The 17,328-nt window shown below is 42.0% G+C and overlaps 1 protein-coding gene across 1 annotated transcript in view; it reads right to left on the reverse strand.

Annotated features, from left to right (window-relative positions):
- CCDC28A (coiled-coil domain containing 28A) overlaps positions 1-17,328 on the reverse strand; it is a 98,638-nt gene that overhangs the window by 73,167 nt on the left and 8,143 nt on the right. Inside the window, exon 4 of the mRNA XM_010844302.1 lies at positions 15,938-16,035. Coding sequence (XP_010842604.1) covers positions 15,938-16,035 — 98 coding nt within the window. The remainder of the gene's footprint in view (positions 1-15,937; positions 16,036-17,328) is intronic.

The raw sequence follows: 17,328 nt of genomic DNA on the forward strand, positions 1-17,328 counted from the left end.
GCTAGCATGTGAGATGAGTGCAATTGTGTGGTAGTTTGACCATTCTTTGGCATTGCCTTTCTTTGGGATTGGAATGAAAACTGACTTTTTTCAGTCCTGTGGCCACTGCTGAGTTTTCCAAATTTGCTGGCATATTGAGTGCAACACTTTCACAGCACCATCTTTTAGGGTTTGACATGGACAAAAGCAAGAGATGGGGTTAAAGATATGGAACTTTGTATTAGAACAATTCAAAATGGGAACACAAAATGGACTCTTCTGAAGCAGTGAGTTTCACTAGGTGTGCTCAGCAGAAGTTAGGTAATACAGACTGCTGTGGGATATATCTGTGTCTAGGAAATGTGACTTCTAAGACCCTCCCCCCTCTTCATTTTAAGATTCCTTTATTTCAGTAGTGTGAAAGTTTATAAATATTACAGATGCTCAACATCAGGGGACAGATTATATAAACTATGACTTATTTGCATTTTAAATATATAAAATTACAAGTTTACAGGCTGAGTCATTAATGACAAGCTCTACATAAATTATTTTTTAAAAAAACAATCAAGATTGCAAGTTTTTATTGATTGTAGGAGTATAATATATGTTTAATTACATATTATTTTAAAAGAATATGAAATAATAAAAATTAATGATGGGGTGTGTTGATTTTAAATAACATCCTTTAGAAATTTTGTTTTTAAAGAGAGTATGCATTTTGTTTAACAAAAGTCTCATTTAGTGCCCAGGGATGAGCTGAGGGTTAACTGATTAATCCTTACAGCAACCCTAGGAAGTATTATTACTACTATAGATTTTTAGGTTAAAAAAAACAAGATGAAGAACAGTGTACAGAATGCTACTGCTGTTAAAGAATACAGATAGCCTTGTGTATGCCTTGAATATCTCTGGAGGAATAATTCTGTATCTTCGTGTCTCTCTCTCTCTCACACACACACACACACACCTATCAAGAAGGGAACTGGGGTTCAACATGAGTTCAATTCTTTTTTGTTACTATGTCATTAAAAAAACCAACATGCATGTATTATTTTTGTTGTTGTTTCGTTGTTCAGTTGTGTCCAACTCTTTGCAACCTTATGGACTGTAGCCCACCAGGCTCCTCTGTCCATGGAATCTCCCAGGGAAGAATACTGGAGTGAGTTACCATTTCCTTCTCAAGGAGATCTAAATAATTTGAGCTTATAGGAGAAGGCAATGGCACCCAACTCCAGTACTCTTGCCTGGAAAATCCCATGGGTGGAGGAGCCTGGTAGGCTGCAGTCCATGGGGTCGCTAAGAGTCGGACACGACTGAGCAACTTCACTTTCACTTTTCACTTTCATGCATTGGAGAAGGAAATGGCAACCCACTCCAGTGTTCTTGCCTGGGGAATCCCAGGGACGGGGGAGCCTGGTGGGCTGCCGTCTATGGGGTCGCACAGAGTCGGACACGACTGAAGCGACTTAGCAGCAGCAGACTGTATAAAACTAAAAACTAAAATATTTTTGGCTCTGAAATTGACACTCAGAAAAAGCAGTGTATTAGCATACCCAGAAGTCAATGCTTGAGATGGGTTAAACTTTCTACTTGAGTAATGTCATAAGGCTCAAATAATGATGGAAGGTCCAGACAAGAAGGAAACCAGCAACTAGATAATGAAACAGAGATTAGGGCAAAATACGAGGGTTAAAGGAGAAAAAATTCATTCGAGAATGTGTCTTTATTTGAAGAATTTGTAAGAAAAAAGGATGGACCCTCTGTAAAAAGAGAAGATGTTGCCCCTAAACACAAAAAGAGCAGACTGTCAAAGTCCTGGAAACTGACTGGTATCTGCAGAATGGTACATTTACAAGCAGCAACGTTTAGCCCTAAGACTGCTTCCTAATGGCTTCCTAATGGTGACCCAGGAAAGTTTTTATTTTTCTTGTTGAGGCACATGGCCATTCTCACTTAGCAGACACAGGCTTTGTAGAGGAGAGCAAGTCCCACAGCATGTTCCAGGGAAATACTTCTCTCTCTCCCTCACTCACCTTTCATCATCCATCCATTCCCTGGATGTTTACAGAGCACCTGCTATACACCAATAACTCTTAACAGGCATAAACTAACATATTTCAAAGTTTACAGAGAAGAGCACTGTTCTCTCTAAACTGTTTAGTAAGCAACCTGGCCCTTGGTTTCTAGACAGGTATTGTAACTTAATACTACCTGGCTTACCGTGTCATTTGTGGCCTAGCAAACACCATTGACTGTGTTAGTTTCCTGCTGCCACTGAAACAGAGTACCACTGACTTAGTAGCTTAAAACAACCAGAATGACTCTCTTACAGTTCTAGAGGTCATAAGTCTGAAATCTGGGCTGAGGTAAGGTGTCTACATGGCCGCATCTTTTGGGAGGCTCCAGGGGGAAACTGGGGCTTCCCTGGTAGCTCAGCTGGTAAAGAATCGCCTGCAATGTGGGAGACTTGGCTTTGATCCCTGGGTTGGGAAGATCTGGAAGAGAGCATGGCAACCCACTCCAGCATTCTTGCCTGGAAGATTCCATGGACAGAGGTGCCTGGTTGGTTACAGTCCGTGGGGTTGCAAAGAGTCAGACATGACTGAGCGTGACTCAGCACACAGAGCGGGAATCCATTCCCTTGCCTTGTCCTCCTCTTAGCAGCTGTCTACATTCCTTGGCTTCTGGCTGCATCACTCTGACTCCTGCTTCTGTCCTCATATCTCCTTCTGACTCTCATACCTCCTTCTTTCCCTTTAAGGACCCTTTGATTACACTGGGCCCACCCAGATACTCCAAGATAATCTCCCTCACTTAGAATCAAGCAATTATGAATTTTAGTCACATCTGCAAAATACCTTCACAGCAATACTTATTGTGTTTGATGGCATTACTAGGGAGATAGCCATAAGCTGGTCACCACAGTGACTTAATATTTTCTTTAAATATGCACACTATTTAAATACACTTACTGAAAAAAAATTTGTTTTACATGATGAAAAACCCATATTTCATTCCACAGATATAAAATATATGGAAACAAATACTATGAAAATACTCGCTAAATTCCAGCTAGATACCACTCACTGCCTACTGAAGGCTAAGCCTGTGGCTTGGTCTCCTTGTTTACAAAAGCGGACCAGCAAGAGTAGAGAGGTGTTGACAATTCAGTACCAAATTGAGCCTTTCTCTTTGACAGGAAAAGGATTGAAAGACCTTCAAAAGGAAAGTCATGCCTTTCTCAATATTTAATGAAGCATCTGTGCACCAAGTAAAATCCTGTCACAGATTGCAGAGACTCTGTTTCTGACTTTGGGAAACACTGGCATAATGTTTTCAAATCCAGGCTCTTGAATCAGGCTGAATATAAACCCGGAGTCTCTTCTCCATGCACTAGCTATTCACCAAATCTACTTCCTTACCTGTAGACTGGCAGTGATAATAAAGCCTCTTTCACAGTCCTATCTAGTTATTTAAGTGAGATACGCATGCACAGTTCTTGGCATAATGCCCAGCACAACACATCTGCCTCGAAAACGAAAGGAGAAGTCACTGTTTCAACTCCGACCTCAGGATGCTTTCTGGTATTGTCTGCTCTCTCCTCTCCCTCTGCCCAACCTCAAGTTGAGACCTTGTGCTTGACCTTGACTTAATCTCTTCACTCTCAAGGTACAGAAACACACCACTGAATCTTATTGTAATTGTAGAATCGACCATAATTCAGGTCTAAGTGCCCTCTAAAGAGGGGCTTCCCAGGTGGTGCTAGTTGTAAAGAATCTTCTAATGCAGGAGACACAGAGATGGGGGTCCAGTCCTTGGGATGGGAAGATGCCTTGGAGTAGGAAATGGCAACTCGCTCCAGAGGAAAATCCCATGGGTAGGACTTATGAGAGCTTCAGGGCACTGTGCTCGGTGGCCTTTGTGAGATTGAGGCTGGATGCCTGCAACGCACTTCAAGGAGCCATTGGGAAGCTACAGATCTTGCACAGTTAGGCCACTTGATGGCTGAGAGGCACAGACTACAAGGGATAAAATTATAACTTGCTCAGAATTGTACTTTATATTTCCCTTTGGTTGCCTGTTTGTTTCTCAGTATAATTTGGGGTGTTGACTGTGGCCCACAGTAATCTAGGTGGTTTGGTGTACTGAGGTGTCTTAGGAATTACCTTTCTGAGTTGTTTTATGAATTACCTTTCCTCTAACTTCCTTGTGGCCAAGATTAGCAAGCATAGTTTAAGATTATAAGTGCTGCATTTCAGTGACAGAAAGATTACACTGTGATGAAAGATAATTATATGTCCTAATTATCCTGATTTGATGAAATATTAGCTTCCCTTATGAAATGGTTATAATGGACATGTAATTTTTTATGTAAGCTTTTTAAAAAATATAGTTTTTCTCAAAAGGGAAATGCTAGAGGAGACATATTATTTCACCTCTTTATGGGCATACATTAAAAGAAAAATCTGCATGTCTGTGAAATGTTAATTGTATATTGAATTATTGCCAAGCTCTCCTAATTTATTAGGAAGTGTGAGTTATGGCTAAATTATTAATAGAAGCTAAATGCTAATGGTTTAAATTACAGTTGGACTTGGTTGAATATTAAATAGGGCATTTTTTCCCAAATATTACTTTCAAAATAGTCTAGTATAATGACTCAAATGAGCACACATTTTTTTTTTCCCCTTCAGTCTTATGCAATTAAAGGGCTTCCCAGGTGGCTCAGTGGTAAAGAATCTGCCTGCCGAGCAGGAGACACAGGTTTTATCCCTGGGTTGGCAAGATCCCCAGGAGAAGGAAATGGCAATCCACTTCAGTGTTCTTGCCTGGGAAATCCCATGGACAGAGGAGACTGGCGGGCTACAGTCCATGGAGTCACAAGAGTCGGACATGATTTAGCAACTAAACCACCACCACCATGCACTTAGAACAGTATTTTACAGAAGAGAGTTGGTTTGCTGTACTTAAAATCTTACTTTGGAGAAAAACAGATTGCTAGGTTGCTTTCCATTGCGATGAGGCATAGATCCAGATTTTATGCAGTCCAAAACTTAGGCAATTTTGGAGTTCCTCTTTGAGACAAAAAAAGACCAAACAATTGATTTTTACAAACTTTACAAAAATATATGACCTTATGAACACATTGGAAAGGTTCCCTCACAAGGTCAAGGAAAAATCAAGGTAGGAGCCCTTAGGCCTCAGCCTTGTTACCTTCACAGCAAATTCACTTCTGACTAAATGTATATTGTTGTGAAAGCTTCTGAGAATGCTCCACTTTCCCAAATTCATGAAAAGGCTCTTTGGGTTTGATCCCTGGGGACAGGTAATATTATAAATAATCAGTTACCTATATAAGATGATGAATTATTCTATTATTGACAATGTCCCTTGTTATGTCTATTTATTGAAGCATGATACAATAACTAAAAATTTTACCATTTTTTAAAGGAAGTAGCCAATATCACTTTCACAAGTATGAGGAAATAGAAACAAAGGAAATGAAAAAATGAAAGCATTTTTTCCCTTGGAATAGATTTTCTCAAGATAATTTTATCTTGCTAGTATTTACATAATTACTTTCTCAAAGAACATTCCATTAATATATTAGGTTTAAGTAGTGGTTGAAAGTGGAAAGAAAAAAGTAAAGCAAGGAGCCTAAACTTAAAATAATTTTACAACAGAGAAAGAACAATTTTCCTGACCATGCTTCCTAGATCTCCAAGATCAAAAAGAAGTGGACAATTTAGATATTTACTGCATGTAGGAAATACAAGTAATCTCTGTAGATAATTCTAGAAGAAACTTCTTTTCAGAACCACCTGAAATAAGAACATTGTTAATTTCCCATTTTGACTATAAGGATTTGGTCTCTCAATTTTTTCTTGTCTCAGGTACATGATTTTAATAGCCTAATAATTGTTCATGCTTTTCCATTTTCTTTTTAAATTTTTATTTTATTGAAATATAGTTGATTTGCAATGTTGTATTAATTTCCACTGTACAGCAAAGTGATTCAGTTAAAATATATACATTCTCTTTCATATTTTTTTCCATTATGGTTTATCACTGGATGTTGAATATAGTTCCCTGTGCCATAGAGTAGGACCTTGTCGTTTAGCCATACTATATCTGATAATTCACACCCACTAACCCCAAACTCCCTATCCATCCCTCTCCCACTCCATCCTTGGCAACCACAAGTCTGTCCTGTAAGTCTGTGAACCTGTTTCTGTTTCATAAATAAGTTTATTAGCCTCATATTTAGATTCCATATAAGTGATACAATATGGTATTTGTCTTTTCCTGACTTACTTCACTTAGTATGATAATCTCTAGGTCCATCCAAGTGGCATTATTTTATTCTTTATGACTGAGTAGTATTCCTTTGTATATATATTCTTTATCCATTCATCTGTTGGTGGACATTTAGTTTATTTCCAACCCATTTGTCCTTTTTGAAGGTGAAGAATGAAATAACTAAATGATCAGATAATGGAGGAAGGGGAGGAAAGAGGCATAAATTAGGATTTTCAATTGGATACTGAAGAAGGAAAATAATGTGAATTTACTGAATAATAAATTAATCTCACTGATCTCATCATCTTTTGACACCACATTTAGAGCAGGGACACTGGAAAAGAGAGATGTCAGCTGTGTGGATAAGATGATCTGTTGCCCTCAGATGGGACAGGACTTGTTAGGTCTGTCCAGACTGGGTAGCAAGGTGGTTTCTGCAATTGGTTCAGGTAACCCTCCTTGATTGGAGAAGGCACTGGCACCCCACTCCAGTACTCTTGCCTGGAAAATCCCATGGAGGGAGGAGCCTGGTAGGCTGCAGTCCATGGAGTTGCTAAGAGTTGGACACGACTGAGCGACTTCACTTTCACTTTTCACTTTCATACATTGGAGAAGGAAATGGCAACCCACTCCAGTGTTCTTGCCTGGAGATTTCCAGGGGCAGGGAAGCCTGGTGGGATGCCGTCTATGGGGTTGCACAGAGTCGGACACGACTGAAGCGACTTAGCAGCAGCAGCAACCCTCCTTGATAATGCATAAATTATCTTTACAACCTAAGAACATTAAAAATAATAAGAGGATAAGTACAAACAGACAGTACTAGGGATGTGATGTACAACATGATAAATATAATTAACCCTGCTGTCCATTCTACATGAAAGTTATTAAGAGAGTGAATCCTAAGAATCTACATCAAAAGGAAAAACATTTTTTTCTATTTCTTTAATGTTCTATCTATATGAGGTGATGGATGTTCACTAAACATATTGTGGTCTTCATTTCATCATGATGTAAATCAAATCATTATGCTGTACACCTTAAACTTAGCAGTGGTGTATATCAATTATGTTCTCATTGGAGCTTTCCTGGTGGCTCAGTTGATAAATAATCTGCCTGCAATGCCAGAGACCTGGGTTTGATCCCTGGGTTGGGAAGATCCCCTGGAGGAGGGCATGGCAACCCACTCCAGTATCCTTGCATGGAGAACCCCCATGGACAGAGTAGCCAATGGGGCTACAGTCTATGGGGTCACAAAGAGTTGGACATGGCTGAGTGACTTTCACCTCACTTCAAAACTGGAACAACAAATTTTTTAACTTTTAATAAAAATATAAAAATAATAATGGGTTAGTTGGGAATAATGGCACTCATATTAAATAATTAATTCATAATTAATTAAAATTTAATGCACACTTCATAATTTTCAACCAAGAATTTGAGGCAGCTCAATGGATACACATGTAAAAATGTAAATAAATAGAATTTTTTTTTTTAAAGTACAGTTATGGAAAATAGAGTGGAAAGTTAATAATTGTGGTGGTGAGATTGGGAGCAAATATAACACATATATCCTGGCCGGGGGGCTTCCAAGGTGGCGCTAGTGATAAAGAACTTGCCTGCCAATGCAGGAGAAGTAAGAGACTTGGGTTCAATCCCTGGGTTGGAAAGATCCCCTGGAGGAGTACATGGCAACCCACTCTAGTAATCTTGCTTAGAGAATCAAATGAACAGAGGAGCCTGGTGGGCTACAGTCCATAGGGTCACACAGACTCAAACATGACTGAAGGGACTTAGCACACATGCACGCATCTGGCCAGGAGGGCACAGATCCTATAATAGGACAATAAATTTGTCTTGAAGCTTCAAAGAAACCTAAAAGAACCTATAGTCAGTTAACAGTTTTCTAAAGTAACTGTGAGAGGAAAAAGTACTCATTTCTTCTAGGAAGCAATGCTTTTCCTAACACAAGGTTTAAAATGAATTTCTCAAGTGAAACTGTAGCAAACAATATTCATAGAAAACAAAAATAATGGGTTTATAAGCTGTTTCTTGAATTGTCAGTTGATGAAGCCCAGCTGAATTTTTGAAATGCTGCAGGGTCCAAACAGCTCTGCAGGGAGTGATCCAGACTATGGAAAGAACCTGAAACCATTTACTAACCAGTTTACCAAAGTATAAACATGAAAGCAACAAGCCAAAATAATATGTAGTATAGTTCTGGTACTTCCAATCTCTTCTCAATAACATGTTGACATTAGCTAAGAGGGACGTTTTTGCCCTGATTCTGATTCAGGTTTTCTTTTACCTTGCTTTTTGTAAAATTCATACAGTACAGTCAAATAACTTTAAAGAAGTATTTCTAACTGCTCTGGTTGAGATTTTAAAGGCTATTTATTTGCTGCATTTCATTTTCTGTAGCTGTTTTCTCTCCCTGAGTCACAGTTCCTTCATTCCTTCTTGAGGTGGTTACTTGGTACAGAAGAATGGCAGTGTGATTTTGGTAAAGCCTTTGGAAGACTCCCATGATATCCTTGAAGATGAGGTTGAGGGATATAATTTGGGTGGCAGATCTGTAGCCACCATAGTTGAACATCTATATCCCCAAAATGATGTTAATAGATAGCTGTTATTCTGGACGGAGAACTCTATGGCATGTTGTAAGGAGGAGTTCAGGTGTAAGAAATGCTAAAGGAAGAGCAGGTTGGGGTGCTGAAGTAGATGAGCTCAGTTCTAGACAGTTCTGTGAGACTTTCAGGTTGAAATGTTCTTTATCAGTTGCGCAAATGGGTTTCAGGAAGGGAAGAAGGAAGAAAGAGAGGGGAGAGGGAGAGAAGAACAAGGAGAAGAAAAGGAAAGAAGGAAGAAATAAAGAAATTGAGATCTAGTTACATAGTAAACATTTATTAAGTACCAACAAACTATGTGGGCTTCCCTGGTGACTCAGTGGTAAAGAATCTGCCTGCAATGCTGGAGCTGCAGGAGTTGCAGGTTCGAACCCTGGGTCTGGGTCTGGAAGATCCCCTGGAGGAGGGCATGGTAACCCACTCTGATATTCTTGCAAGATTTGAGTGTGTTTTAAATGCTCAAGTGGCAAGTGGAGAGACAGAGAGAACGAAGATTCTGAAGTGTGGTGATTGTAGGAGCAAAGTGACAGAGATGCAGGAACAGATGAATCCTTCCTAAGAACAATTAAGTAAACTGTCCACCTGGAGATGGAGGAAATGATGAATATGTATACAGGGAGGTCTGGAGGTAGGGCTTCTCTGGTGGCTCAAGTAAAGAATCTGCCTGCAATGCAGGAGACCTGGATTCAATCCCTGGGTTGGGAAGGTCCCCTGGAGAAGGGAACAGCTACCCACCCCAGTATTCTGGCCTGGAGAATTCCATGGACAGAGGAGGCTGGCTACAGGCCACGGGGTCCCAAAGAGTTGGACACAACTGAGTGACTTTCACACACACACTGAAGGTAGAGGAGAAGCCTCTGTACTGTTCATTGTGAGGAAGTAGTGGCCCAGATAAGCTAAGAGGTTGGTATGGGGTCTCGCAGCCAGCTTGTAGCATTTCTGGAACTCGTAGAGTCCACTGTGTTTTCCATGGTGTTCTATCTTCTCCCAGTGAAAATGTCTCCCCTTGACTTGTAAGATACTAGGCTATTTTTAGATTGAGGAACTCTTTTCTGGTTTTATGAATCTTGTTTCTTCTCTCATCAGTTAAATGTATTCCAGGCCCACCTGTGGTATGACACAGTTGAACAATTAGGGATCCTGTGTCTGACCTGGACTCAGACTCTGACTCTTGCTTCCTGGCTTTGAGTTCTTAGGCAAAGTACTTAACTGTGCCCATCTGTAAAGTGGGTACAATAAAACTTGCCTTCAGATTACATGAGGATCAAGTGAGATAATAGGCACACATGCCCCAGTGCTCAGAATGCTCAGAAATACAATGCTCTCTTTTCTCTCCCTTGGTGAGATTCCCTAGAGACCCAGGCTCCTTGCTTCTGTGCAATTTTGAGAAAGTCACTCATCTTGCTGAATCTACTTGTTCATCTCAAAAAATGGAAGCAATCTTACTATGCTCCTGTGTTGTGAGGATGAAAATGGCCCTGAGGAAGCTTCTGGAGGCGGCACCATCAATTTTTGTTGACTCTAAATCTTATCTACTTCCTGAGATTTACTTCTCACCCCCTATGAACATCTGCCCCCAGGCATATTTTCCAGCCTCTTCTCACTTGAGCATTAGGTTCTAACTACTTGTTGGATGTTGTCTGGATCATCTGCCAACAGGCATAATTATTTTTAACTTGTTATAGTCACAACTCATCTATGATCTCCTTCATATCTTATATAGCTGGCAAACTCTTTCTCCTGACCCCTACTTTCCCTGGTGGCAGCCCCTTCTCTTTCCTCTCACTGTGCTGGTTATTTTCTATTTGCTCTCTATCCCCTCACCTGAGCATCTCTCAGCATCTTTCCGTCTCCCTTGCCAACTGGCTCCTCATTGTAATTCTTCATTCACAAGGGGGGAAAATGGCCAATGTTCTATCGGAGAACACATCCGTGATTCCACTATATTGGAAGCTAAGGTGACCTTCTTGGTTATTCAGGGCTCCTCTTGCCACTGGAGCTATTGGTCACTTACTAAGGAGAAATTTGGTTGTTGCTACACAAAACAGTCAATGGAAAACTGTTGTCATCAGAACAACAGGATGCTGCAGGGATGAAGTTTTGTTTTGCCCTGACATATGCTGACCAAGAGTAAAGAGAACAGGGAGTGGATGGTAGAAGACGGGAGTTGCAGTTATCAGTTAGACCCCATGATTAGCTATAGAGGTGGCTGCATAACTTATACTGATTTTGTCTTTATCTTCCTCCTTTCCTGCTTCCCCATATGAGGTACTAAAGTTAGACAACACTGCAGGTTAGATTCTGCTCAGAACAAACCTGAATTGATATCACCCTGAGGCTGATAATAGCTAGGGGTGTTTTCCACACTGGGGACAGAGTTTCTTCATTTGAGGGATGAGTAAAAAGGGATACTGAGGAGCAAAAATGTGGGTTGTTCTGATTAACCTCCATATGCATCTGCTCCCCTCTGCCCACCCCATCTATTACCTGATCTGTTCTAGCCTGGAATATTGGGCTGGCTTCCCAGCAATGGGAAGTAAGGCAAGAAATTGACAGGGAGGGAGAAGAGAGGTTGAGCTATTTCTCCCCTGCTTCCTTCCTGGTCAGGGGCTATATTTTGGCAGTTAATGCACTTTTTTAGGTTGCAGGGGACCTCTTCTTCTTCATGGTCCCAGCTCATATGGTGCTTGGTGAACACTTCCCTTCCCCTTGGCTTTTTTTTCAGGTCAGGTTCCATGAGAAACAGACTCCAGCATTCTGTCTGTAGGAGGCCTGGCGAGTGAGTGCTCTTGGAGTTGCCACTGGGGGTGGGGAGATGAGGGAAGCAGGACTGGGCAGAATGAGCTGGGATGACCCTGCAGTTGTCAGATGGGGGTGTGCAGGGAAGGGGGCCAAGTGGGCGGGTCTTTGTAACTCCAAGTAGACCAGTTATTGGGTGTATTAAAGGACGTATCTTCAGTAAGAAGGTTCTTTTACTGGAGGATAAGTCCCAAAGAGAGATTTGGCTAATGCTGGTTGGCCACCAGTAATCCCAGCTGCTAATGGATGAGGTCAGTCCTGGAGGGGAATCAGGGTGGTGTTCCCCTGACACCCCTCAAACCCAGGTGGCCCGAAGACTAGTCCCTGGGGGTTTCGACATCCATTGTTGCCTCTCTTAACCTGCTCACACCTGTAATATTGTCTTTTGATTCAGTTCTCTTAATTGAAGTATCTGAGGTTGATTTATTTCCTTTCAGAGCCCTGACTAATATAGATATTTATTTTAAAATAACCTGAATATATAAATACAAACTCTCACGTATTCTGGGAGTACGGTACCTGATATTAAAGCAGACCCTATCTGGCTGGGGAGGTGAGGGCAGGCTTAGTCAAGGAAGTGATGTGAGTGAGCATCTGAAGGGGGCGCCAAGGTAACTATGAAGAGGAGACGAGGTAGGGAGGGGAAAGGAAGGCGAGATCTTTAACTGAAGAAAACTTTGAATTTGTACATCCAACCCACCCGACTAACAGGTAAGGACTAAGTGGCTGGGAGAGTGGAAGCAGGAAACAGGGGCTGGAGAGAAAGGCAGGACCACACCCTCACAGCTTTAAGCCCCTTATTAAGGGTAATCCTAGAGATTTTGGAAAAGCTTTGAAGGTTTTTGGGCCATAATCAGAATTGCATTTGAAGAAGATCTCTCTGGCTAATCAAAGACCAGTGCCATTTTTAATTTGGGGAAAATTACCACTTGCCTGCCATTTTTTGTTAAAAGCGGAAGACTCTTTTGGGTTCATAGAAGTCTCCGAACTGGCTAGGTAGAAATTTCTATCAGTTGGCAAATCCGCCACATGAACTGCAGTATTTCATGGACAGAATGTTACATGGTACACCCACTGTGCCTGTTGTTTCTTTTTCACATGATTATAATTCGTTGCTCTTTTCCCTACTGGTAAGCGATACTAAGAGTTTATCAACCATTAGCCTTTTCATACAATAACAATTTGTACTCTATATCAAAAAGTTGGAAAGTACTGTATACTCTATCAGGACTTCTGATTTTGATTTCCACTCATTTTTGGAGTCTTTAAAAAGTATACAAACATCTACCTCTTTGGTCTTGGAATTGATTGAATAGGGTTTCTCTTTATTCTCTCTTCAGGTTAATTCAGGTTAATGGAAAAGTGTGAATACAGAATATTAGTCATGGTTTCATGTACAGATATAGCTTAGGACCTCAGGGCTCCTTTCTGCTTTCTCAGTTCTTGTTGACCATTGAGCAGAGATGAACAGAATCAAGGCTGAGCCTGGTCCCTTGCCGAATTTATGAATGGAGAATGCGGGGTGATGGCCACATAGGACCAGCCAACAGGAGTGCTGTGACCAGAGCCCAGAACGCTTGCCTCACCTAGTGTTTCTATCCTGTTACCCTTCCCAGCAGCCCCTGCCTCACCCAGAAAGGTCCCAGACTGGGACCTGGGAGTTTAATATGCCATTGCTTTTTGCTTGAAGTAATTCAGGCATGAAAAGTCTTTCAATCTAAATAATTAACCTAAAAATAGTCATCTCATTGGGCTGATATTTTTGAATTGTGTCCCTTAAAAAGGTATGTTGAATCCTATCCCCCAGTGCCTCAGACTGTGACTTTACTTGGCAGTAGGGTCTTGGCAGATGTAATATATAAGACAAAGTCTTACTGGACTGCAGGTGTGCATGCTAAGTTGCTTCAGTCGTGTCTGACTCTTTGTGACTCTATGGACTGTAGCCCACTAGGCTCCTCTGTCCAAGGGATTCTCCAGGCAAGAACACTGGAGTGGGTTGCTATGCCCTCTTCCAGGGCATCATCACAGCCCAGGGATCGAATCTGTGTCTGTCTCCAGCATTGACAGGTGTGTTCTTTACCACTAGCGCCACCTGGGAAGCCCTCTTACTGGAGTAGGGTGGGCCCTGGGCCCTTAATCCTATATGCCTGGTGTTCTCAGAAGATGGGGAGAGGCACAAAAACATATGGGGAGAATGTGGCCATGGCAGCAGCAATTGGATTGGTGCATCCACCTCTAAGTGAAGGAAACCAAAGATTGTTGGCAAATACAGAAACTAGAAGAGGAAAGAGAGGATTCTCCTCGACAGGTTCAGAGGGAGCAGGGCCCTGCTGACACCTTGATTTCATCTTTCTAGCTTCTAGAACAGTGAGACAATAAAGTTCTGTTGTTTTAAGGCCTCTAGTTTGTAATTTGTTATGGCAGCCTAGGAAACTATATTAGTTGGTGTCAATTTTTATCATAAACCCTGAGGTAAAGGCCCATATTTATTATCATTTAAGGTTTGAGTCCTTTTTGATTAAGATGTAAGGACTTCCCAGGTGGCTCAATGGTAAAGAATCCACTTGCCAATAAAGGAGATGCAGGAGACATGGGTTTGATCCCTGGGTCTAAAAGATTCCCTGGAGAAGGAAATGGCAACCCACTACAGTATTCTTGTCTGGAAAATTCCATGGACAGAGAAGCCTGGTGGGTTACAGTCCATGGGGTCTCAAAGAGTCAGGCGCCACTCAAGCAACTGAGTGTGCATCATTAAAGATAGATTTTAAGTTTTGCCTTTTGGATAATTATCAAGAAGACATAGTTGATGCAGTTTGCTTGCCTTTCTTACTAAGGACATTTCCTTTCTCCATTCACATAATCATAAGTCATTGTTCTGAGATTTCATATTTGGTGCCCCCTTCTCTAATGGTGACGTTCTTACCTGTTTTTTTTTTCCCCCCAATATTTCTCTGCAGCCACTTTTCAGGGCCATTCCATGAAGTCCTGGGCCAACCCAGGACTACATGCTTGAAACTCTCCCATGGAACTCAGGCCATTTATTTAATTTGTCCACTGCATTCTTTAATCGAATGCATACTCCACAGTCAACCTTTTAATGATGGTCTTAATTGTGACCTTGATCCCCCTGAAATTCCCACTGTGCTAATTTGCAACCATGTGCTCTGCTTCGGGGCTTCTAGAGTGCAGGGAAAGTTAGATCCATGTACCTCTTACTCAAGCCATCCAGTTCACCCAAGCTCTTATTCAGTAATTTTTATATTCACCACTTGTTGAGTTGCTAAGAAACTCCTCACCATTTCCTCTTTCTTATATCCGCTCCAAACAGATGATTTTTGCTCTCTCCTTATTGGACACCTAGGCCATCTGGCAACTTCATTTGTATTCTTGATCTCATCCTTCCATACTCACTTAATTCTCTCCAGAATCTTCAATCCCTTGATCACCCACTATTTTTTCTCTTCATAAATTCCTATGCATTTGACTGAAGTAAAAGGAAAATTCACCCCACAGGAGTTTAGCTAGTGCTTCTCAAACTGTAAAATACATCTGAATCACCTGGGGAGCTTGTTAAACTAGACAGTCAGTCTGAGGCCTGAGATTCTGTAGGTCTAACAAGATCACAGGTGATGCTATTGTTCCTGGTCCCCAGACCACAAGGATTTACCTTTTTAAGTGCATATATGTTGTGTGTTGTCACTTCAGTTGTGTCTGACTCTGCAATTCTACGGACAGTTGCCTGCCAGGCTCCTCTGTCCATGGGATTCTCGGGCACAAATGCTGGAGTGGATTCCCACGTCCTCCTCCAGGGGATCTTCCCAACCCAGGGATCGAACCTATGTCTCTTATGTCTCCTGCACTGGCAGGTGGGTTCTTTACCACTAGTGCCAGCTGGGAAGCACTTAAGTGCATAACGGTCATCCTTATGGGGTAAGTGCAGCATTTGCATGATGGCTTCTTTCTCCAGGGCTGTCTCTCATGGCCTTGAGATCCTGCCACTGTTTCAGACATCCCATCATGATCTGAGTACATTCAAAGGCAGGAGGCAGGGTTTGACCAGAGAGGGGAGAATGAGAGAGCCTTTTCTTTCTTGTCTCATCAAGGAGGTGAATATTTCTTGAAGCCTCCCACTTCGCCTTAAAATTTATTGGCTTATAGTTGAGTCACACCTGACCACTAACTGTCAGACCAGGATGGGACAGATTATGACTTATTTCAGAGGCTGGACATACCAGTACACAAGGCGAATTCTGTCAGCAGCAAGGGGGGTGGGGATGGCCCACTGAGGTGGGCAGTGTCATGGTTCTCATAGTGGCATCTTGAGCTAGACCTGGTTTTCAAGCATTTATTTAAGGGAAAAATGTTTTAATAGTATTGCTTCATCTAATTAGTTTTTGAGCATCTTTTCATGTTTTCTCTATGAATATTCCAATATCTACTCATGTTCTAACACTGTGAATATACAAAAAAAAAAAAAAAAAGCCACTGAATTGTATACCTTAAATAGGTGAATTGTAGGCTTGTGAATTCAGCACGTTATTTCTGGTCCCTTGCACTGGGAGCACCCTAATGGGTGGGAAGGATTCAGCTTTGGTGACTGTACTTTTATTTCTAGCCCATGCTCCACACACAGGCGCTCAGCAAATATTTCTTGTGGCAATCGCACACTTTTATACTGTAACTGATGTTTATACAGTGCTTCATAAATTTCAAAGCATTTTTTTTTTTCAGGGACAGCAGCAGTTCCTTTGTGCCTCAGAACACCTCAAAGGTGGTCAGAGTGGGTGATGATGAGATTGTTATTCGTCCCTATTGTGAAAAATGATCAGTTGTACAACAAGGGAAAAAGACCAAAACCCATTTCTGTTCACTAACTTTCATCTGAGGGGCTCTCTCAGGACTGTTGGTCTTGCACTCATATCTCTCAGAGAAAGGGGAGCCACTTTGTAGTACAATCAGCACTGATCTGGGAGACTGATTCCCAAACTACAGCCCAACAGCACGGCAATTCGGGTCACTTGGGGGGCAAAACTAAAGAACCGAGATTCCTTTGCTGAGCAAACATCGCGATGAGGCCAGTGGGATTTTGGCTTTGGGGTATTGGACACCTCAAATGCTTCTAACCAGAAGGTTTGAGTTAGTGGGGTGTTCTATGGCTATGACCTCAATGGCATTTAACTAAACGTCTTCCAGGTACATAATTCAGGGTTCTAGGTTCTGATCCGTCCCTTATCCCCTTCAGCTCCCCACTTTTCCAACACACACACACACACACACATGCCTGGGGGAAGAAACCCAGGTTCGGCACATTTCAGCCAGGACCTTTCCAGATGGAGGGGAGGGAGGCAAGGGAGGAGCCATCTTGCCAACAAACACTTGAAGCCCCCCTGCAAAAAGAAGTCCTTAGAGTCCTCCTCGTCCCCCTAATTAGGAGGCGCGCACTCCTTGTCTGCTACAAAACCACTAGCCACTGGATGATCTAACGATGTCCACCACAGCAGCCCGGAAGCCTTGGCCGCTTTCCAGTGGGGGGACTGGAGAAATCCTGGGGACCCACAGAGGCCCCGAGATGTCCCCGCGGGGGCGGGGGCGCGCTGACCTGGGCCTCGCGGGCAGGAGCGCA

This window comes from Bison bison, unplaced genomic scaffold (assembly GCF_000754665.1).
Source record: "Bison bison bison isolate TAMUID 2011002044 unplaced genomic scaffold, Bison_UMD1.0 scf7180017864198, whole genome shotgun sequence".
Lineage (NCBI taxonomy): Eukaryota > Metazoa > Chordata > Mammalia > Artiodactyla > Bovidae > Bison > Bison bison.